Source organism: Lolium rigidum, chromosome 3, assembly GCF_022539505.1.
Source record: "Lolium rigidum isolate FL_2022 chromosome 3, APGP_CSIRO_Lrig_0.1, whole genome shotgun sequence".
Classification (NCBI taxonomy): domain Eukaryota; kingdom Viridiplantae; phylum Streptophyta; class Magnoliopsida; order Poales; family Poaceae; genus Lolium; species Lolium rigidum.
This window is the reverse complement of record NC_061510.1, coordinates 119,488,772-119,513,124: the sequence shown is the minus strand read 5'-3', so window position 1 is coordinate 119,513,124 and position 24,353 is coordinate 119,488,772. Positions and strand designations below refer to the sequence as shown.

The window sequence follows — 24,353 nt, the reverse complement described above, 5'->3', positions numbered from 1 at the left end:
TTGAATATGGTTGCAATTATGTTTGTCTCCTAATGTTGCTTTCTGCTCATTGATGTTACATATGTAGTTGGATGTGTGAGTCATCGTTTGTCGGTTTGTGTTGTTGTATTCCTATATACCAAAGGCATCTATCTAAGTAAAGGCAGTCAATGTTACTAGCTAACTCTCCAATTCCATCTAAATATGAGCTACATGCTTCAGGGAATTATTAATGGACACACGTGGACATCTGTGATAAGCCATAAGCGAGACCTACTTAGGTGTCCCCTTACAGTTGAATATGGTTGCAATTATGTTTGTCTCCTAATAGTGTTGCTTCCTGTTCATAGATATTACATGTGTCATTCGATGTGTGAGTTGTCGTTTGTCGGTTTGTGTTGTATTCGAATATATATATACCAATGACATCTTCTATAAGTAAAGGCAGTCAATGTTACTAGCTAACTCTCCAATGCCATCTAAATATGAGCTACATGCTTTAGGGAATTAATGGACCCACATGAACATCTGTGATAAGCGAGATCTGTTTACCTAAGGAGAAAAGGGAATCACCATTCACCAGCTATATTGCTCTTAGAGTTCTATCTTTAACCTGTGTACGGCCTGTTCTGTCATTGTCTTTATCTTTTCACTCCTAACAATCTCTTCTACTCCCTGGCCAATTGATGCCATCTTCCAACATAAGCTGTTTATCCACACTAGGGCCTCAGTCTGAAAGCTAAATCCTCCCATTGAATTTTTTTGATGGTAGGTGCAGAGCTTTATATATTATATAATTTTTAAAGCAACAGTGTACTCACACTATCCCTTTCTTTTCTTTCCCAACATATGCATCATTTTACAGCTACCACTCTCATGCCTTTGGGGAGGCATCAGTCTTAAACACCTTAAATTATCACAAACTGGTAGCTTGGGTACCTTATGGACTCAGTGAGAGCCCCCCCAACAATTCGGAAACTGAAGATGGATGAAGTTCTGACATCCTGACCTTTATGTGGGTTGTGTGGGTAGAATGACACTGATGGTCTCATTATTTGCATAAGATTTACTAGGTACAAATAGAAAGCCAGAGCTCCTACAAGGCCACAACCACATTATAACAGCTTCTTAAGCTGATTTGGTATATCAAAGCCATGATGTTCTTCTTGATGTTCAACTTGCGGACTTCCTTCTCTATCAACTAAAATAACAAATCTAAATGAAGACCATAGATCTTAAATTCTATAGAGCATGGCAAGTTTATCCTCTTAAATTCTCTCACTCCCAACCCTGTTCAGTGTTCAGAACATAGATCTGGTTATGTCTGAGTTGTTCTGGGTAGCGAACATGGCTCAGAAGATTGGTGTTTGCAACCCTGAAAACATTTGAGATTTTCCTCATTAAGTCACTCTACATATAGTAAATGATGAACCAGAAATCTAGTCTGCTGTTTTTCGGTGTTCAGTCCATGTCAACTAATTTCTAGTAAATTTTGGGTTTTCTGTGTTTTGCATCACAAGCTTACCAGATCTCGTGAAGAAGTTTTTCTTTCCCTTTTACTTCACCTAATTGATGCTTTGGTCAAGTTTTTAGTTGTATGGATCAAGTTATTTGGCACCAAAGTATAATTGAAGTATTGAACAACGGGGAAAACTACCATTGCTACATGATCTTGTTTCAGAAAATATCAATTAATAATTTAATGTCCTACTAATATATTTTGCAGGCTGGTGGACTTGCTAGCAATGGCCCAGGTTCTTCGGAACTTCTTAGCCGGCAAGCTCATCAAACAACGCTCTCTGAGTCATCAAAGTTCTCATCTGGAGCTGTAGGGTCTAGTCTGGGAAGACCAAATGATGACTATCTAGCTTCTCGTGGGTATGCGCCAAAGCTAGACCAGTACAGCGCAGATTATGAGTTGGATAGAAGGGTGTATGGTGAACACTCAGCTAATATTGGTAGGAGAGATGGCCTCAATGATTTGGAGAGAAGATATCCTGATCATATTCCTGGAAGCCATCAGGTTTCTCTATCTCTCTTTCTCACACGCACACAACACACACACGCACATTTGTTTCTCCCTTACAAGATATCATTTTGTTCTCATTTATTGTGATCTTTAATAATTCACCCTTTCTCATTATTGAAATGCTACTAAAATTTTAGGTTTCAGCAACACATCATCCTCAGCTCCTAAAAACTCAAGTGCAGCCTGCTTCTGATATACGGTACGTTTTTGTTCAAATGACTGCGGCAGGCTTTGCTTTATATTATTGTTACTTCTGCTATTTACCTATCGGTATTAACTGTTATTTTTTTCTATTATTATCACTGTAAGGTTCAGTTCAAAGGTATCCTAAAATAAATAAAAATTTGCTTCTTCCAGACATCTCTGGCCCATCAGTATGTTTTGGTTTCCTTTACAAAATCTCTTGATAGCCTTCGAAAACTAAATATATAGCTAACTAGCGACCTTTGTGTCTTTCACCACAACAAAACATAGCACATGCACTGAGAAAAGTATGCATTTCTGGCAGACAAGCCGATTACTTTGCAGGAAGAACGGGCCCAATCCATCAAGGATCCCAGGAAATTAGTGCATATGGAAGAGCAGAAGCAGATCATCACAGCTTGCCTGTTCTTGGATCTGTTCCATATGGAGGCCAACAGCAAGCTTCAGTGTTGGGAAGAACTCAGAGGTCAACCATGGACAGCCTTGTCTATGGACAAGGATCATCAAGCAGTGGTTTTGGAGTGGGTCTGCCCGCTGGACGAGACTATGCTTCAGGGAAAAGCTTGCTGCAACCAGCTTCAGAATCTGATTACCGAGATAGCATCTTACCACGTCTACATCCAGGCGTCTCCATGGTCGATGAGCGAACAGGAGACCGACTTGGTTATCGCCGTGAACTGGATCTAAGAGATGACGAGCGTCGAAGGGACCTTTTGTGGGAAAAAGAGAAGGAAAGAGAATGGGAATACGAACAAGAGCTACGGCACCGTGAAATTGAAAGAGAGCGGGACAGGGAGCGGGAACGGGAGCGTGAAAGGAGGGAACGTGAACGAGAAAGAGAACATCTTCGTGTACGCCGGGAGAAGGAGAGGGAGCGGGATAGGAAGCATGTGGCTGTTCCAAGGCGGGAGCGCACTCCTCCAAGAAGACCTGTTGAACGACTACAATCTTCTTCTGTTAGATCCGAGAAGCCTTTGCGGCGTGTTTCACCTCGACGTGGTGCTGTGCATAGGTGGACCTCCATGTTTCCTTGTAGCTTTTGGATGCAACAAGTTGCTGCTTCATCTTCAGTGAAGCCTTTATAACTAACTCTTTTGTTTGTTGTCCTGAAGGCCTCGTACACCTGTTAAACAAATAAAGAGAGAATATATTTGCAAGGTAAATGGATAGCTGTGCTTGTCACATTGTTGCTCAAACCATTAATAATGATGTTAGGGGCTTACCGATCTCCTTGATGTACTCCTGGTCGTAAAGCCCCTTGATTCTTGTCCTTCTGAAGCCAGTTCCTTTTTGCACCCCTGTCTCTGCATACACATGTGGAACTATTTAGTTCTATTTGCTTCTGGAGTTCCATTTGTTCATCCATCTTCACTGATCCTTGTTTCAGAATCTCTACTACTAGTAGTAGTAGTAGCCTTTTCTCCTTATCTGGTGCCAAGATATCGCTTTTCTCATTGTGATATGAAAAATCCTGAGATGCTTTCTCTCTCCAATTCGATGACCATCCCCACCTTAATCGCACTCCATTATGCATGATGGTGCAAAAGTGCAATCATCAACGCATTTGTCTCCTTCTCTGTTTGCCTCTCCCTTGTGCAACTGATTATGGCTTTGGGTGCATTTATGGAATTGTTTGGGTTGCTTCCTATTATATGAATTTAATGCTAGCCAGGTTTTCATCTGCAGGTATTTCCATTTCGCTTGGTGGATGCTGATAGGGACTATATATCTTTGACGAAACGATATCCTAGACTAGTCATTTCTCCAGATGTTTGTAAGGTTCGTGTTATATCAATCCTTCAATTTTTGCCCAATGTGGAATCAAAGGATTCTTTTTTTCATCTGCGATTTATTTATTTTATAGGTTGTCTTGAATTGGCCTAAAGGAAATCTTAATCTTTCAATGCGTACACCAGTCAGGTATGCTTTCTGCTTAACTGCATAATATGGTTGGCTGGCCAAAGTGCTCATTCTTTGTTTTAGGAGCACTAATTTAGCCTATTTTTGAAACTGCCGTGGAACAGCCTGGAGCATGACATCCATGAAGTGGATGAAAAGTTTGACGAAAGAACAGTTTTATCTTCAGAGAAATCAAACAGCAGCAACACCCCAGACACCGTTTGGAATGTGAAGGTTTGTGTCTACAATTTTGTGTTATCTGTTTCAAAGTAAGGACTAGATTGAGCTACCTATTTGTAGAAGTAGCTATATTAACAAAATTTGTTTATTATAAGTGCCTCATATTACCATACAAATCTATAATGTATATCAATACGTATAGCAATCTTTTGGCACACTGTTGGAATTATACTCATGCTTGTAGAATGTTCGGACCATCCCTTGTAGTTTCTTAATCCATGCGATGTACTATAAGTTATGGTACTGCATTATCTGAAGGCATTGGCTTTCATAGTTTTTTTGGTCAGGATTCTTACTCGAGTACTAAATGACATAATTGTCATTATGCATATGTTACATTGTCAAAAAAGCACAAGATTGTTATGTATGCTTAGGATGTACTGGCTGTTTATTTTTAAAGCTTGTTAAGTTTTGAAGTATTGCCAAATTGGTCCTTTGTCATATTTTTGTTCTGATGATGGTGCACAGGTTCTCTTGATGAGTGGCATGAGCAACGGTGCGTTCGCTGATATATGTTCATTGAGAAGTGCTGAGGACCGAATAGCGCACTGGAACAATGTCTTAAAATTTGCTGTATTTAAGAAGGATCATGCACTTGTTGCAATTGGAGGTCCTTGGAATGCAGCAATGGATGGTGGAGATCCATCGACTGACTGTTCTTGCTTGATTCAAACTGCTATCAGGTATATAATCAAATATTCACATGATGGATGATCTGCAGTTGTACTGAAATTCATTTTATTCCTCGAACTGGATGTTGTGCTAAAATTCACTTTAATTGTGCAGATGTACTAAGGAACTGGTTCAGGTTGATCTATCTCACTGCACCCACTGGAATCATTTCCTCGAGGTATTATTTTGGACTTCTGATGAACTTGCTTGCATTCTTCATTTAAGGAAACAGTATGCTTCCATCAGATTGAAATAGTAGTAAGATATTATTGTTGCTCATCAAGGAATGAAAGATGTAGGTTTATATTGTAGACGTTTCAGTTCCATCAGAATGGAAGATTATTACTACTGTACTGACTGATATTTCATGGGCTGATATATTCCGCATAGAAAGTATATGACTTGATTTAAAATGGACCAAAATATGTTTATTACGTGCAAGCTGCAACATCTTCTATAAAGCCGAAGTGGAATATGTGTTGGACCAGTATGACTCCTACCTGGCAGGTTATAGCACACATCTTAAATCATATTTTTTCGAGTTCTACAAGCGCTTTTGAGGGCGTTTGGTATGTGCATTTGTCGTCATATGAAGTCCATATAATTTTTAATTTAGCACAATTTTGCTGCACATCTGCGAGACACAAATCCAGCCCTAGTCCCCACCCGACCTAAACTACTGAAATCGTCATGATTTCTCTAACGTGTACTGTTTGCAGATCCATTACAACAGAATTGGCAAAGATGGGCTCTTTAGTCATAAAGAGATTACTGTACTATTTGTGCCAAACCTGTCAGAATGTGTACCTTCAGTAGATGTATGGAAGAATACCTGGATTGCATACAGAAAATCGAAAGCAGACAGAGAAAAACTGACTATAAAGAATGAAAAGGTTAGTTTGTTCTATGCTGGTTGACAATTTTGTAGCAACATACTTAGTTATCTTTTGAGTTGATGTTTAATAATCAATACTAACAGATCTCTTTCTGACTGTCATACTTTAGGTCCCTGGTGATACAAAAGAACAGAAGAAAGGAACAGGTGATGACCATTTAATGAAGGTTGATATTGCCAAGGATGCTACCAAAATTGAGAAAGTTGATACTAAAATGGATGAGCAGCAGGGGAAAGATGGAGATGCAAAGCTTGCTGAGAAAGAAGGGACACAACTTATTGAAGTTGAGGAGCGCAATAAGCAAGGTGGAGACCATTTAGGGAAGGTTGATATCGGCAAGGATGCTACCAAAGTCGAGAAAGTTGATACTAAAATGGATGAGCAGCAGGGCAAAGATGGAGAGGCAAAGCTTGGTGAGAATGAAGGGAAACAACTTGTTAAAGTTGAGGAGCACAATAATAATGGTGGAGATCTTCAAGGAAATACCTCTGGTGGCGCTCCCGTTGACCATGCCGTTGAGGATAAAAAGCCCACGCGAAAGAAAGTGATAAAGAAGGTCATCAGAAAAGTTGTTCGCGAAAAGCCAATTGCTGAAGCTTCATCTGACAATTCGTCTCAGGTTGACAAGACTGTCATGGCAGAAACCGTTAGCAAAACTGTGGAAGAGGAGGTTCAGCAAACAACTGTGGATGTTAGTAAAGAGAAGGATGGAGCCGTCATCAGCCAGCCCGAGACTAAGAAATCCGGGAAGAAGAAAATAATTCGAAGGATTGTTAAAAGAAAAGTTGTTGCTTCAGGATCCAAATTGAATGAGTCTACTGTACCTGCTGAAACAAGTAAACAAGGAGGGGAAATTCAACAGGAAAATTGTGATGTAAGCTTAACTGATGCTGCGAATTCGCAGATTAAGCTGCCAGAAGGGTCAAACGTTGCTGCTGAAGTGATTTCAAATCAGAAGAAAGAAGAAAAGGCTGATAAAGGGACCATATGTACCGAGAATCAAAAATCAAATGGAGATAAGGTTAATGAACAGGAAGTTGTCAAAGAAAAAGATACAAATGAAGTAGGGGTAAGTGGAACGAAAGATAAGACAAAGGATGATAAAGAGAAAAATAGTAAAGACCTGCAGAAGGATCCCAAGCTAAATTCACTTAATGATACCAAAGAAAAGAAAAAATCTGATGAACCTCCTAAGCATCCAGGATTCATTCTGCAGATGAAAAAGAGTAAAAACTCTAAAGTAAGCCTAATGTATTCTGTACTTCCTTTTAATTTCGTGTAGGTCATGGCTCACAAACCTTAAAACTTCCACATTTTTTTTACTGAACTACTTACTTGCAGCTCCGTTCAATTTCCCTTTCATTGGATGGCTTACTAGATTATACAACCAATGACACCGAGGAGTCTGTATTTGAGGTATATTTTCTATCTTCATCTTAACAAATGAATATGTTTGCTTTTTTATGTAACTACTATTGAGTTGTGATTTATTGCACTTTGAGGACTAATCTTTATTACTCCATCCGATCCATAGTAAGTGTTGTCGTTTTAGTGCAAATTTGAACTAAAACCACAACACTTATTATGGATCAGATAGAGTACTTTTTCTGGTTATTTTCATGTTGCTTGACATTGATATATGCTCCTCTTTTTTTTCAGCTTTCTTTGTTTGCGGAGTCATTCAGTGAAATGCTTCAATTCAGAATGGGCTGCATTATCCTATCTTTTCTTGAGGTAAATTTATTTTGCTCTGCTGACACTTTGTTAGTTTAGACAACTGTGACCATTAATATATTTACAAAATCCTACAAATTATATAATATTAAAGTACCCTTTGGATGAAGCTTCTTGGGAACCAGATGGAGTATTAAGTTATGATAATCATATTTCCTGGTAAACCGTGGCATTAAGGTTGTAACTTGTTCCTAAACAATCCTGTTTGGCCTTTTTTTGATCTTGGTTTCTGTTCTGTCTTCGTAACAAGAGGTTGCAGTTATCATGTTTAGCTGGAGGTTTCTACCCATTTGTATCTGCCTACCTCTGGGTGTTTGATGTTCGTTTGTTTCACAGAAACTGCACAAGCATTATGTTACAAAGAAGAACCAACGTAAGCGCCCAAGGGAGGAAGATCTAAAAAAGGAAGACGATAAATCATCAGAAAAGAGATCGAAGACAACCGATGACAGTCGTACTGAAAGCACCCCTAATAATATCAGTGCAGTAAAAAACGATGAAATAGTTGAAGATGATGTGAAAAACATGATCGTAGATCAGACACCAGCTGCTCCTGTTGAACCTGAAACAGAAGAGAAAATGGAGGACGAAGATCTGGATTATGAAGAAGATCCCGAGGAAGTAGAAATATATGAAGAAGACTATGACCTGGATGGTGCTACTGCTGAGCAACAGGTAAACACTCATTGCACACAATTTTTGGTATTATACCGGGTATTGACAATTGTGAACTGACAGTCCGATGTGCCATTTTTTACTGTTGCATTTCTCTTGGGATCTAGTCATTGCATTATGGTAGATATGTTCATTATATACTCAGATATTATGGAATTTGCACCTTTGCTTAATTGGTCATTTTTACAATAAGGAATTTATAGCAATAGACATATGGAGCATACTTTTTAAGTGGACAGTTTCCATTAACATTAATGTTATTGTCAATTTCATCCTGGACTCTTGTAGAAACTTGCTTGTCTATGTGCTCAAGCTAACCTCTCAAGGCTACTGTACTTGTTACATTTGCGTAGTGTTTTGACCTAGAGCTTACGAATATAGTGGCTTTTACGGCTGACATGCTTCCATGGTCATTGAATGGTAGTTCAAGGTTCCTGTAATGTTTTACTATGTACCAGATTGTTTTGTCTCCCCCAAGAGATTATGTGTATCTCAGTATCTGCATTAACCTGTGCACATGCTGCAGGATGGGGGTAATTTGAACAGTACCGAGTCCAATCCAGAAGAAGTTAAAGGAAACAAGAAAGGAGGGAAGGTGATCGAATTAGAAAAGCCTGTTTCAGGGGAAGGCACGCCTACTAAGGCAGAGAAAGGAGGTTTGGTAGAAGTCGGGGAAAAGGTAGCCAGTAAGGAGGGGAAGGTAGCTGTATCGGAGAAAGGAGATTCAACAAAACATGATGTGGTTGATAAGGACCTGTTGCAGGTAAATTTTCTGTTGAAAGAAATTGAAGAGTTGCCATAAACGCCAATATATTGCTAATGTGTGTGGTTTCCCCCTATCTTGCAGGCTTTTCGGTACTTTGACCAAAATAGAGTGGGTTACATCAAGGTAACATGCTAACGATGAATTTTTTTCCAAAACCATGATCGCCTTCTTTAAGTAGTCCCTGTATTAGTACTTGCACTCTTGTTTTCTTGTGACTATTGTACTTATGTTGCATTGTTCATACGTAACCTGCAGGCTGAAGATCTAAGTCGCATTGTTGACAACTTGGGCAAGTTTTTGTCCAATAGAGACGTGAAGGTCAGATATTTGAATCTCTTATTTACCTACCCTAGACATGAATTGTTGAAATTTTCTAGTAACTCTGTTTTATAATTTATTTACACCCTCCGGTCTATAATAAGTGTCGGGCATTTAGTACAAAGTTTATTATTGATCGGAGGGAGTAGTATCTTTTCCTATTCTAAAATTTTGAATTATGTTTGGACCAAAAATGTAATGAAGTCATAAATAAGCAATTCTCCATTAGTTTACACAAAGGAAGCATCTCTGCGTTTTGACAAATGCTATTAGATTTTTATGCCTTTTTTCTTTCTTTCTTTCTTTCTTTCTGCAGGAGTTGGTGCAGGCAGCGCTTGCTGAAAGCAATTCTGCAAAGGATAATCATGTTATCTACACAAATCTTGTGAAGATGGTTGATCTGTGATGTATTCGTTTGTAATCGTGGGAGGTCGCCTGACAGTAGCAATGTGAAGTCGGAGCTTATTCACCTAAGATCTACTTGAAGGGTGGTGAAGATGGTGCATGAAGTTGACAGGAGTTTTATTGTCATTTTTTCTCATCAAGGAGTTCCCTTCCATGTTTCTGTCAGCATGCACTGTACAACTTTGAATTTCTCCTTGTAATTGGTACATACTTTTTTCTGCAGCATGATCAGAACGTTAGCTTGAACTTAGAAAGCAATTGAGCAGTGTTTGTTTGCACCGAGAGTCTTTTCTCAATTTATATAATTGACTGGCAAGAAATTATATTGTGCGCGTTTGCTTAATCAGGTGCAGGTTATCTGCACCTGACTGCCTTTCTCTACTCTGGGATCCCCAAGTGTGTTAGGATGGGTCGCTATGGACCATTCTACTGCGTGTAACTTACTGTAGGAGTATAATTTCCTTGGTGTGTAAAGCCAAAAACAAAAGTTGTACTATCTTCAGCGGGCGTGAAATAGGAGCCACGCGGCACCGAGAACAAGAGCGAGAATGTTATGATGAGACATAATCCTGTCGCCGGCGCTGTCACCGTAGATGTCCGGGTAGTCGCCTAGCGGCGGCTCCAGGTCGTTGAAGTCCCCTCTTTTGAAAGTGTGGCTGCACCCCCTCCTGAGGGCGTAGCGCACGTCCTCGACGGAGGCGCCGTTGTAGAACCTGAAGCCGTCCAGCGCGCTGGCCACGCAGTTGAGCACGTCCTCCGTCTCCACCACGCACTGCCCGCCGCAGTAGTAGTCCACCGCGCCCGGCGGCACGCCGATGATCCCCGCCGGGCTCAGCCGGTACGCGTCCTCGCAGCACCCGTACACCTGAAGCAGAAGGACAGAGACGATTCCTCAAGGTAAGACGGACGCTTCAAGATATCAAACACACGTACGCCCTGCCGTGCGTGTACCTGGCCGTCTTCGAAGCACTGCAGCGACCTCGCCGGCGTGTCGGGCAAGGGCAGAGGCTCGATCGGCTCTGTCACACAGAGAGTTCACGTCAGTTAACATCATCAGAAACGTTGCCGTGATTGGCGCGCTCAGTGAGTGACTATACCTGCGTTGCAGGAGGAGGCGCAGAGGCAAAGGACGGCCGCGAAGCCGCACCAGCGGCGGCCCATCATCAGCGAGCCGTCGGAGATCCAGCTTGCAGCTCTGTGTTAACCCCGGCCATGGTGAAAGATTTATAACGGGAGCCAGATGATCGGCGATCGGTAGTAAAAAGAGAACGATGTGCAAATTCAGACCAACCTGCACCTACCTTCTTCCTTTTTCACTAGCTTCTGGAATCTGGATGACAGCAACCGCGGCAAGAAAAACGCGTCTGGATGGAAGTGCAGATCAGCTGTTTGTGATACCGCCAACAGCAAAGATGCAAACACACAGATCTTTGTTTTATGCACAGACCGTACGTGCACATCTAGAATGAGGAAAGAAAAATCGCCCGTAGCGTTTCAAAAGTAGTATGGGGATGAGCTAGCGCGCATTATGAGTTCAGCATTTACGCGGGGACGCAAAGGCAGTAACGCCGTTATTCAAATGAAAACACACGACAAAAAGTATAGAAAATGGAGATGCGGGGTATCGATCCCCGTACCTCTCGCATGCTAAGCGAGCGCTCTACCATCTGAGCTACATCCCCGTTGTTGAATGTTTCGATGCTAAAGAGTGTACAATGCCTTCTCTCTTAACTTGTTTTTTTTGGGACAATTAGCCAAGGTCATTACAGAATAAGGAGTTCGGGGCCACATATGGCGCCCAACTTGGAGAGAAGTCATACACTTGACTTGGGCTAGATTGTGCTTCATAAACTGAAGCCCTACTCTACAAGACGTACGAGTAGCTCTTTTTTTTTTTTTTTTTTTTTTTTGAGAATCACTACAAGACGTAGCTGCACTCCGCTCTTGCTCAGTTGGAACAATTATTATGATTGAAAACTGAGCCAAATGCGGTAGTGATAAAGCCCAACCCAAACTAACCAGTTCCCCTAGGACTGTGCACGGTTTCAGACTTTCAGTTGGGGCCAGCCGGTACTAACGGCCCGTAAGGGCAGGGCATTGGCCTGGGCGAAGGACCGGGATGGACCGATTCGGCGATAAGAGCATGCCCCTATTTAAACTGGGAAAAACATTCCGAGACCACCACGGCACGGATTGCAGTGTATCCAGCCAAAGAAAAGGGAGCAGGGCAAACAGCAGCAGCCCTTTCATCACGTCAAGCTTGCGAAAAAGAGGGAATCGATTAATTGGTCACAAAACATATAAAAAACTTTACGAAATGAGTTCGCTGGTCACATTGGAGAGTTTTATGGCCAAACTTGTCACATTTTGTGAAGTGGCATGGAAATCGTGAAGGCCATTTTTCCGCAAAACCCCCATGAGTAAGCAAGATAGGTCCTCTCAATATCACGTCTCTTTGCTCCGTTTCGCTGACCAGTGGGTATGTCTCTTCTTCCTCCGTCATGGCCATGATGCGCGCCCTTGGCACAGCTCCATCAATTGCCACGATGCGAGTTAACCAAACCCTAGCTTCGGCCGCCGCTACACGTCGCCCCGAGCTCTGATGAGACGCTCCAAAGCTTCTTCGCTACTTCCTAATCCTCTCCACCATACTAAGCTAATCGAGAAGCCCCCAATCACCCGAATTGAGCTTGTCGTTGAAATCCTTGTGTCCCCTGTGGTGCTTTGATCCTTATATGTCCCATGTACAATTAATATGTGACATATGTGTCTTAGGCATATGAGTGAACATGACAAGATATAATTTCAAAAGAAATGCCTACTTCATGGCTGCAAAATGAGCAAGTTAAAGTTTTGTGGGCATTACAGATTTGGTAAGCGTAGGAGGGTAAAATGCAGTGCTTTCATTAATAACATTTAAGGGACATTACTAGATTATGTGCATGCTAATTTGTGGGACCTTCCTTTAAACAATTTCTTGGTGGTGCTAGTTATATGTTTACTATTATTGATGACTACTCTAAAGAAGTCTCGTCTTATTTTCTGAAACATAAATCAGATGTGTTTGATGTTTTTAAGATGTGGAAAATTATGGTAGAAAAACAAACTAAGATGAAGATAATACTGTTTCATACTGAGAGTGGGATGAAATTCTTTTCAAGTGTTTTTTAATGATTACTGCAGCGATGAAGGCATTGTTAGGCATAGCACCATCCCATACACTCCTCAAGGCGATTTTTTTTAAAATAATACACTTTTAAATATTAAATCTAGAAATAATAGTCGTTTTTGGCAAATTTCAGAAATAATACACCGTCGGGGTCCGCTAACCCGAAATAGAAAAATCGGGTTCGCTGAAACCGAAGTGGAGGGAATCTGGTGGGGATGGCCAAAGTCGGGGTCAGTGCGCCCGAAGCGATGCTGTCGGCCACGCCGGGCCGTTGTCGGTCTGTCTCCTGCGCAGGAGCAGGCGGTGTCGGGGTGCGCCATCCCGAGGCACGAGATTCGGCGCCCTGACCCCGAGTCGGGGTGGCCGCGCCCGAAATGGTGGCATTTTTAATTCGGCCGACGCGCGTCTCTTCTTCCTCCTGCTGCTCGCTCAGTTCATCTCAGCTCTCTCTCTCCTTTGCTCTCAGCCCAGCAGCGTTTTCTCTCATTTCTGAGCGATTTATCCAGCCATTTGTCAAATCTAGCACCTGCAGTCCTAAATAAATACTATCTACCGGTACATATTACACTAACTAATGTGCGAAGCTAACGAACGCAACATGCATTATGATTACACCATGTAATACCAGGAATTAGGGTTTACCCTTGAAGCGTGCCAAACACCTATGTCAGCAGCTCAGCTCCTCCACCCCGCAGCAGCTCCACCACCATGCAGCACCACCACCACCAGCTCCACCACCACCAGCTACACCACCACCACCACCTCCACCACCACCAACACCACCTCCACCAAAACGCCTCAAAAACTAACCCATCTATAGATCAGGTGATTCTACAACATTTGGTGGTCAGTGTAGGTGCTAGATTTTTTTGACGAGTCTGCAATTTATATAGGTGAGCAGATATGTCAGATAGAATAAAATTCGTTGTTTACTTCGGTCATGGCACGGTCCGAACAACTCCGATGGGAGCTGATCTGAGCGAGTTTCAGTATGAGGATTTGCATCTGACAAACCCAAAAACATGGCGAGTTAGTCAGTTGAAGGAGTGGTTGACCGTGAATTTCGGGCTTAATCTCGAAGCATACACTCGTTGGTGTGCATGCTTTGTGGAGCAGCTCAAGTACCGAGATTTTCTGGCGGTTGAAGCCGATTGAGCGGACCTCTCAGTGGGTGCACTGGTTGGAAGCGTGCGAGCGCAGGGGAACTCACCCCATCGCCTTTGTCAACACCCGGATTTTTAAGTCCAGATGCCTATTATGCCATACATCGCAATCCCAGGAATAATGTTGTTGCGAGACATAATAGTTGAATATCATAGAGTCATCATTTATTACAACACGGAGAGTCTTACATCCATGGATCACATGATCCAATATTACACAAATAGTTGATCTATAAGACCAACGAACACAAATAAATAGCGGAAGCCTCATAGTAGGTGGAACTATCTATCCACAGGCCAATGCTTGACGTTAGAAGCATCCTAGCTTTGATAGACGTCCTGACCGTCATCTTCATAGTGTTGCTCTTCTTCATAGTCTGGCATTGGAATAGCCAGGGACACAGCCATGAGTACTTTAAGTACTCGCAAACTAGTACTAATGTAAGTAATTACCAATTTTAACGGTTTGCTAGGCTCTAGGTTTATTTGCGTAAAGCCAAGTTTAGTTCATAAACATTTAGTAAAGATGCTTGAATCGCTAGACTAATTCAAGTGGGAACATTAGTGTCATTCCCACAACTTCAGTTGTGTTCACTAATTTCAAACCGTCGTTCACCTTTAAAAAAATCCAGTCACGAGTCACCTGTCATATTTTTGAAAGGAGTCTGATAACGAAACAGTATGGCCTTTCCAATTGTCCGTAACCGTGGACACGGCTATTCGAATAGTTTTACCCTCTGCAGAGGTCGTACACTTGTGCCACAATATTTGCAATAATCCGTCAGGGTTAGCTGGCCCTGATTTACCGCACTCCGTGCGCGGACTACCAACCCTAACTTTTCACCTACGTACCCTAGTATAGGCACCTCTCCCCATGAGCTTGGCCTCCCGGTGAAAACCAACTGTCAACCCGGGAACTGCACAGGGCTTGGATCGTACATTCACCTCATTTCACGTCATTTCAATTCATTTCATAATTCTTTGGAGGCAGCCCTTGGCATAACCTCAATGACGCTTGTTTAGAGGGAACCCATACTATGGCACATAACTTTCCAGTTAAGCCCTTACCCATGTTGGGTATTGTGCGGGTACTTTTAAGTTGGAATGGTATCGCATCCGAACCCAATCATCAGTTTTCACAAAACTTCACCAAATCATTCACCAGACATATCCACTATTCAAAATCTTTCCATGGAATGCTCCATCATTCCAAGGTTTTCAGCGTCATTTCATTTCACTTGTTCCCATCTAGAGTAGTCAATTTTATTCATTTAGCACTAGAACTAATCATAAAGGGGGTGCTATCTAGCTTCAATTGCTTAGGCTAAATTCTGAAACTCTTGGGCTATTCTAGACCAAGTGAATCATGAATCAGAAAGTAAGCTTTGAACAATAAAGCAAAGTAACTTGCAAGGTAAAACATAGGATAGGATTATTTAAGCATAAGTAAAAATGTAAGGGTGCCTTGCTCATGAAGAGCTTTGCATTAGGGTGGCTTGCAAGAGTGTTAGCTTGCATTGGTAATAGCTTGCCTTGATTGGGGTAGGAGTCAAAGTTTTCCTCCTCCTCTTGGATGTAGTCTTCCTCCCCGGGATACTCCTCGTTACTAGCGTCTATACACGAACACGAGGTATACAATCACCACATAAGCTTAAGTGTTAAGCTGAACACACAAGGATGCACACAAGCCTATGCTAGCTTCACATCTTATTAGCATGGTGATTTCCTTGGTTTAGGTTAAAGAAAATAATTTCCCCTTCATTATAATTACTTGTTAGTATAGCTTCTTAATGCTTTGGAGAAAAATAATTTACTCTCATTATAATTATTTGTTGGTATAGCTTCTTAATGCTTTGGAGAAAATGATTTCCTCACATTGAATCTTATTTAAGATTTAATCTCTTCAAATAATAATAAGGTATGGATTTTAGTTGACTAGGGTCAACATCTCATATCTATTATTTGAGAGTGGGATTTAAATGAGGTGCTATACCTCATGCATTTTAATACTAGCATGATCATGATTTAATGTCTCTAAGTAACCAAGCATGAGGCTTATTAGACCAACGTCAGTACCTCTATTTGGATTACTTAGGATCACAATTTAAATGAGAGAGTAGCTCTCATATTATTAAACCCATTAATGTGTAGGTGTTAAATGGACTAGAAATAGCTCCCTCACCACTATTTAGGTTTAGTCCATGATCATGTAAAACAACTATACTATATTTTTGCATAAATAATTAGAGTATGTTAAATGTGATTTATGAGAGTTGAATTCAACTCAAAATACTTTGTAGTTAATTTTTAATATTTATTTGAAGTTAGAAAAGGCCCTGCCTTGTTATTTTTGTCATTTAAATTCAATTAATAATTTGGACCTGAGGCCAGTGGCATGATTTAGACAATTTCATGAGCTTTCTAAATATATAAAATTGGTAAAATTTGGTGCAGTAGTTTGAAAGTTATTAAATTTTTAATTGAGCAGCAGTATTTGAATTTAACTAAATTAAGTAAACGAAGTTTGAATCGGCGGGCCGCGCGGGAAACCAAAATGGGCCGAAACAAAATAAACAGAGCAGCACGGCCCAGCAGCACAGCCCGTGTGCGCGGGCCGCCTGACGAGGTGGGGGCCACCCGTCAGTGGCTCTTAACTGAGCGAAGCGGTACGCGCTAAGGGAGCCGTTGGTCGTTGGATCAGAACCTGATCGCACGGCCGTGGGGCATCGTCGTCTCCGACGAGATCCCGGCGTGCTGGCGGCGTACCTAGGGGGTCGGAGAGCGCTGTAGGCTGCCGGCGATCGGTGGCGAGGTGCGTGGCGTCGTTGGCGAGGGTGATGAAGGCCCTGGTACCGTGGCGGAGCTTGAGGAGGCGTGGATCACTGGCGATGGTCTGCGAGCTCCGGCGCCTGCGAGCTTCAAATTAGGGCGGCTCCGGCGAGATAGGGTTCGATTGGGTGGTCGAGGAGGGGCAGTGAGGAGAGGGGAAGAGATGAGTGTGAAGGAAAGGTGCTCTGGACGCGTCTATTTATAGGGGAAAGAAGGTGCTGCGAGTGCCGGGGAGAGTCGAGCATGGCGCGGCCGCTCCGGCGTGCGAAAGGGCGTGGCGAGGACGGCATCTTGTAGGCGGCATCATGGCGATGCTCAAGGCGTAGCTGGCGCGTCCAGGGAGTGATAGGATCGCCCGCGCTTTTGTGATGATCGCGGCAGTACACACAGTAAGATTCCGACGAGGACGACGGCGACGATGCAGGGGCGTGTCCTGGAGGCTGTCTAGCTGCTAGGGGGTGGCGAGGAGATGCGTGATGCAGCGGTAGCCTTTGCAGAAGAGGACTAGGGTGATCGAGCGCGCGGCGTCCTGGCGCGCTCCAGAGCGCGGTGAGCGCGTGACTGGCACGTCCTGGCATGGTGCTGGGCGTGCTGGTGCTGGCCAATGCCGTGGCTCGGCAAGATCGGGCCGTGCACTGGCATGCTCCTGGTGCTGAGTAGGTGCTTGTAGACATGGTGGAGGGAGGAGGGGAAAGCCAGGCTGATCAAGTGCATGCATGGCCGGCATGTGCACGGCATGGCTTAGTTTAGGTTTTTCCACGCTTTAATCGATGGGGTAAGGACATGGCTTGATGCAGGGGTTGCAGTAGATGCTCATCATCACTAGATAAAGATAGTTTAGGCCAAAATCCAGTGTGTAATTGAGTGTAGCACCAATCTGAAAAGATGCATGCCAACTGTTCGATGAAATGGCCGCAAGAGAAGAATATTCGAATTTTGGAAATCTTTTTGGTGCACTTCATTCTTATATTTAATGTGATGGAATGGTGGTGGTGGTGTCCATTTTGGTGAAGATTTGCAACATTTCCAAAATGGGATCATCTACACTTTGTTTCAAAGTCCTATTTTGTCAAATTGTTTCTGGTCAACCTGGTCAAAGTTAGGTATGGTGGTCAATGTGAAAGTTGTTGACTTTGACATGGTCTTGGATGACATGGTAATAGTTGACCAAGTTTGGTTTGAGGAAAAGTCAAAACCAGGGGGTAAAGTAGTGAACATTTTATAAAACTCAATTTTGACCATTATCACATGTATGTTGGTTTTGAGATTTCCTTTGGTTGGATTCTTGTTTCTTTGATGCAATTGTGTTTGTTTATCATATATATGTATTCTACAAGCAAGAGATCAAGCAATGATGGCCTTAGCTAAAGATTTGCAATTTGGCCTAAGGTGTAGGTGAGTTAGAATGGAAATTTCTCTCTATTTGCTTTCTCTCCATTTGATTTGACTTTTCTTGACTCTAGTGTGTCTCTTATTAGTTTAGAAACATTTTCAACCCATTGAAACCATTTCAAATGGTCTTGTTCAAAGATTTGCAAAAATGGCCATACCCCATAAGAGGTGAGGTGTCATATTTCATTATTCATGCCAATTGTTGATCTTGCTTTACTTGGACATGGGTTAGGGTCAATCTAATGTTATATTTGGTTGAGAGATGGTTTCACATCCTTTGGTCAAGGTTTAGAGTCATAGAGCAAGAATTGGGTATTATGGCTATGTGTCACATATGCCTCTATGCATATGTTGCTTTTGATTTTTTATTTGACTTGGCTTTACCCTAATAGTGTTTTTGAGTGTGGAAATGGTATATAGGAGTGATCCCACCATTCACAACAAGTCTTAGGGTCAATATTCCTAATTTCATAAATTTGCATTTTTACTCTCATATGCCTCTATGGCATTTTTAGTTTCTTTTAATTCTCTTTGGTTTCACTTGGGAATTGGGTTTGATAAGTGCTAGATGGGGTGTATGAAGGTTTTCCAAATCTCTAAACAAAGTATAAGGATCTAGGGTAAAGATTTGTAACAATAGTCATAGGCACGTATACCTTTTTCTTATTTAATTTATTTTTATTTTTATTTTAGCTAGGATGGTGATAAGAGGGGTGGGGTTTAGGGTTTAAGATCATTTCTATTACTAACAACAAGCAATCATAGCAATAAAACATTAATCAAGCAAGATCACTAGGTATCGCACTTTATTTAAGAAAAGTTTTTGTTGGTTCCAAAATTTGGAACTAGAGAAATTCATTTTCTTCTTTGTTTGAAAATTTGGGATGTTACAAACCCTTCCCCCTTAAACAAATCTCGTCCCGAGATTTTAAGAAGGGTTAGGTTCCTAAGAGAGATTGAGCATGTGGATTATCAGGAAGACATACTCTAAGCTCTTGTGATTGGAAAATAGATCTTGCATCGACTACCCATGAGGTGGTGACGCCAAACTTTCAAAGTTAACCTTTGTGTTGTAAGTTCTGGGGGTCTTGCTCCTTCAACGAATTAGCGGTAGTACCCGTCAATCCGAGAAAGTACGGGATTCCATCATGGTGCTTGGTGTTTTCCATTCTGCAACGGTCTTACTCTTTGTAGGATCAATGGCAATTCCTCCTGCTGATAAGGTGTGTCCCAGGAATCTGACTTCCTTCCACTAAAATCGCACTTGCGGACTTGGCGTACAACTGGGGCTGTCTAAGGGGTCCGAGGACGATTTCTAGGTGTTGCTCAGGTTCCTGCTCGGACTTAGGATTTAGGATGTCATTGAATGACGACAAACTTGTCCAGAAGTTCCTGAAGATCTTATTCATGAGATTTATGAAGTAAGCGGGAGCATGGGTTGGTCCAACGGTGCCGTTTTTAGGATATCTGTTGCACGGATCTTCAGTTGGTGGTCACCTGTCCTAAGATCAATCTTAGAGAACACAGTGGCACCCGTCAACTGGTCGAGCAAGTCTTCTAGCTTGGGCAAGGGTATTTGTTTTTGATAGTAACATCAGTCAGCTTGCGGTAATCTGTACCTAACGACTGGCACTGTCTTTCTTATCCATAAACAGAACCGGGGATCTCCAAGGTGACGCACTTGGTCGGATCAGATCTTTGGCTAACAGTTCATCCAGCTGTTTCTTCAGTTCCACTAGTTCTGCCGGGTTCATGGGGTAAGCTATCTGGGTATGGATCCGGTTCCAGGGATTAACTTAATGACAAACTCGATATCCCGATCTGGGAGGGCATACCGGGTAGATCATCAGGAAACACATCAGAGAGTCTACAGACGACCCTGATCCGATCCTAGGTAGGAGTGGCTAACTCTGGCTGTAGATACACTTTCTGGGAGTCTTTCTGAGGTAGGTTCTACTAATACTCCAATGCTACTAGTCCTGGTTATGGCCTTGCTGGCGCCGTCAATCAGTCCTTGATGCTTGGATTTCCCATCCATACCCGGTACCACTTTCAAACTCTTTGTTCCCAGAACACTCAAATTGGCTTAAAACTCTATTTCCGGGATTCTGATGGGTACCTCCTTGAGAATTTTGTTAGCTCTTTGAAGTTGAGCTGGGTATTTAGTTAGCATGATATACTCCTAACTGATGGGTGGATTCTTACTAGTGCATGAAAATTTCTTGGTGGTAAATGAAAGCTACGCTCCAGAATCAAACAACACTCTTGCCAGTACTGAGATAACAGGGAACATACCCAGCACGACATCTGGCACTTCCTGGGCTTCCTCCGCATTCATGTGAAAAAGGCGGCCGCTGCGGTTGTTGGGGTTGTTGGGGGCGAACTTCTTGCCATTGGTGACACGGCGTTGCTGCTGAGCAGGTGCAGCGGTGTTGGCGGCGAGCTTGGCGAGTCTCTTGGGGCACTCATTCGAATAGTGTCCCACTACACCACACTCATAGCAAGTGATGGTGGCTTTGTCCTTGGTTGCGACAGGAATAGCATTGCTCCCAGTCCTTGGAGCAGTGTTGGTGTTGGTGTTGTTGGCGGGGGCTCTTATCGGTGCGCGGTTGAAGTTGGTGTTATGGTGGACATAGTTGCGGTTGGGGTGGCCTCCTGGCCTGGGATTTCCGCCACTCCGGTTTTGATAACCGGGGCGCGACATCGGTGTCGGTGGCTTGTTATTTCTGGGATTGAATCCTCCGCTTGAGCTAGGGCGGAACTTAGGGTTATTACTGGGCCCATTCTGATTCATCATTCGGCGTTTGCGATTTTCATTGGCCTGGTTCAGCTTGCCCTCCATCTGAATGGCAGAGTCAACAAGGGCTTCAAGGTCCGCAAAAGGGATGTTGACCAACACGGTCTGCATCTCGTCGTGCAGTCCGTTCAAGAACCTCTCCTTCCTTTTCTCGGTGGTATCCGTCTCGTCAGGGGCGTACCTTGACAAGGTAAGAAACTTGTCGCGGTACTCCACCACAGTCATTCTGCCCTGTTTGAGTTCTCGGAACTCATCCCTCATCTTCTTGATCAGGCCCGGGGGCACATGGTACTTGCTGAACTTGAGCTTGAAGTCAGCCCAAGTCATCATTTGCCCCGCATTCAATGCGCGAGCACTAGTCCACCAGGCACGTGCTGGTCCTGCCAGATAGTGCGTGGCGAACAGAACCTTATCATTGGCCTCTACTCCGGCTACTTCAAGATTGTTCTCCATGGTCTGGAGCCAATCGTCCGCATCGAGAGGTTCTTCTGTCTTGCTGAAAACCGGAGGGTTGGTGTTCTGGAAGTTTTTCAACTTTGAGCCCGGGTGGTCATGGTTTCCGTGGCCCTGGTTGTTCTGGGCAATCTGTTGTAGAGCAAAGATATTGGCTTGCCTTTCAGCGCGTTCAGCTTCTCTATCGGCCATAAGGGTCTGCAGCAGTTGCATCATAGCATCTTGCGATGCACGGCTGGGAGGTGCCATCTGAATATTTGAGATAGATCATGAGATGAGAGGGAAAGTTCTAGGGCTTATTTTGAAGGTAAAGTTCAAAATTGAACACTTGAGTTCTTGACATATGGAAACTAAACATACTTTTATTTCATTCACGATGCACACATTACAAGGTAACACATCGGAGGGTTTGAAGAACCCTTTTATCAAGCTACGATACATTGGGACCGATACAACTCACACCTACGTAAAGTGCACAAGTGACTACTCTCCATCAACATTGATCGGGGCGGGGTCATCTCCGTAGGGGTAGAAGTCCAGGTCATCATTCTCCTCGTTGCTCGCATAGGAGTGGCCATCCCCAGGAAGGTTTTCCCCTTCTCCTTCTCCTTCTCCTTCGAGGGCTCGGAGTTGGTCCTCTTGGGTCCTGATGGTCTCCTTCATTGCGGCGACCTTGGCCTTGAGGCGGTGGATGGCGTAGTCCTTCTTCGCGTTCTCCCGACGAAGGGCCCGGTGTTCCTTGGTGATGACCTTGATGGTCTCATCCTTCTGGAGCATCTGGCCGTAGGCGTAGTTGGTGAGGCCGCGGGAGTTGTCCATCGCGGTGCAAGTTTCGCACAGCATGAAGTCGAGGTGGTCCACATGGTGCCTAAGTACTGGGTGGTATGGCAGGTTCAGAGGTATTCCAAGGGAGTTGTGCCTTGCTAGGTGAGCAAAGTGTCCTCCTTGAAGAGCCATGACATTCTGCCCGCACAGACGTGCGAGTGCTTCTTGCATGGCGCGGGTGAGTCCATCGGCCCAGTTGTTCTCTCGGAGAGAGAACTGGATCCGGCCGAACATGGGAGACTCAGGCTTCCCGGGGAGATCAGCCATGATCACCCACTGTAGCTGTCCACCGGGCTGGTCATTGACCTGTCCCCCGTAGAACACGGGTGGCGAGCGTCCAAGGGACTCCGAGAGGGCATGAAGGTCCCTTTCGAAGATCAGGTCTCCGCCATTCCCGAGCTGGTACACCTCAGTCTGGACAAAAGGCTCCATCTGTAGAGGCATGGATGAGTAAGTTAGAGAAGTGTGAGTGTTCAAAATTTTAATTTAATTATAAGGAGAAAACATGAACTTATTATTTTTGCAAAGGATCTCAAGGGTAAGAGTGTGAATATATATTTTTATAATCATTCCTTTCATTTTTGGTTTAAATCTAAAGGTTTCAAACGTCCAGTCTAAACTAGGGGCTCCTAAGGTCAAACAATGGCTCTGATACCAACTTGTCAACACCCGGATTTTTAAGTCCAGATGCCTATTATGCCATACATCGCAATCCCAGGAATAATGTTGTTGCGAGACATAATAGTTGAATATCATAGAGTCGTCATTTATTACAACACGGAGAGTCTTACATCCATGGATCACATGATCCAATATTACACAAATAGTTGATCTATAAGACCAACAAACACAAATAAATAGCGGAAGCGTCGTAGTAGGTGGAACTATCTATCCACAGGCCAACGCTTGACGTTAGAAGCATCCTATCTTTGATAGACGTCCTGACCGTCATCTTCATAGTCTGGCATTGAAATAGCCAGGGACACAGCCATGAGTACTTTAAGTACTCACAAATTAGTACTAATGTAAGTAATTACCAATTTTAACGGTTTGCTAGGCTCTAGGTTTATTTGCGTAAAGCCAAGTTTAGTTCATAAACATTTAGTAAAGATGCTTGAATCGCTAGACTAATTCAAGTGGGAACATTAGTGTCATTCCCACAACTTCAGTTGTGTTCACTAATTTCAAACCGCCGTTCACCTTTAAAAAAATCCAGTCACGAGTCACCTGTCATATTTTTGAAAGGAGTCTGATAACGAAACAGTATGGCCTTTCCAATTGTCCGTAACCGTGGACACGGCTATTCGAATAGTTTTACCCTCTTTAGAGGTCGTACACTTGTGCCACAATATTTGCAATAATCCGTCAAGGTTAGCTGGCCCTGATTTACCGCACTCCGTGCGCGGACTACCAACCCTAACTTTTCACCTACGTACCCTAGTATAGGCACCTCTCCCCATGAGCTTGGCCTCCCGGTGAAAACCAACTGTCAACCCGGGAACTGCACAGGGCTTGGGTCGTACATTCACCTCATTTCACGTCATTTCAATTCATTTCATAATTCTTTGGAGGCAGCCCTTGGCATAACCTCGATGACGCTTGTTTAGAGGGAACCCATACTATGGCACATAACTTTCCAGTTAAGCCCTTACCCATGTTGGGTATTGTGGGGGTACTTTTAAGTTGGAATGGTATCGCATCCGAACCCAATCATCAGTTTTCATAAAACTTCACCAAATCACTCACCAGACATATCCACTATTCAAAATCTTTCCATGGAATGCTCCATCATTCAATGGTTTTCAGCGTCATTTCATTTCACTTGTTCCCATCTAGAGTAGTCAATTTTATTCATTTAGCACTAGCACTAATCATAAAGGGGGTGCTATCTAGCTTCATTTGCTTTAG

General features: G+C 43.1%; 1 protein-coding gene and 1 non-coding gene across 2 annotated transcripts in view; one reads left to right on the top strand and one right to left on the bottom strand.

Annotated features, from left to right (window-relative positions):
• LOC124702229 (protein SHORT ROOT IN SALT MEDIUM 1-like) overlaps positions 1-10,095 on the top strand; it is a 10,664-nt gene extending 569 nt beyond the window's left edge. The window contains exons 3-20 of the mRNA XM_047234353.1: positions 1,706-2,002; positions 2,146-2,207; positions 2,517-3,224; positions 3,325-3,370; positions 3,899-3,991; positions 4,077-4,132; positions 4,237-4,345; positions 4,820-5,034; positions 5,138-5,201; positions 5,743-5,916; positions 6,029-7,159; positions 7,261-7,335; positions 7,579-7,653; positions 7,990-8,328; positions 8,855-9,091; positions 9,176-9,217; positions 9,350-9,412; positions 9,729-10,095. Of these exons, the coding sequence (XP_047090309.1) occupies positions 1,706-2,002; positions 2,146-2,207; positions 2,517-3,224; positions 3,325-3,370; positions 3,899-3,991; positions 4,077-4,132; positions 4,237-4,345; positions 4,820-5,034; positions 5,138-5,201; positions 5,743-5,916; positions 6,029-7,159; positions 7,261-7,335; positions 7,579-7,653; positions 7,990-8,328; positions 8,855-9,091; positions 9,176-9,217; positions 9,350-9,412; positions 9,729-9,818 (3,876 nt within the window). The 3' untranslated portion in view covers positions 9,819-10,095. The remainder of the gene's footprint in view (positions 1-1,705; positions 2,003-2,145; positions 2,208-2,516; positions 3,225-3,324; positions 3,371-3,898; positions 3,992-4,076; positions 4,133-4,236; positions 4,346-4,819; positions 5,035-5,137; positions 5,202-5,742; positions 5,917-6,028; positions 7,160-7,260; positions 7,336-7,578; positions 7,654-7,989; positions 8,329-8,854; positions 9,092-9,175; positions 9,218-9,349; positions 9,413-9,728) is intronic.
• A 1,331-nt stretch (positions 10,096-11,426) lies between these two features.
• On the bottom strand, positions 11,427-11,499 carry TRNAA-AGC. Its single transcript has one exon. It is a non-coding gene; the product is annotated as a tRNA-Ala (tRNA).
• Between the last annotated feature and the right edge of the window lie 12,854 nt (positions 11,500-24,353).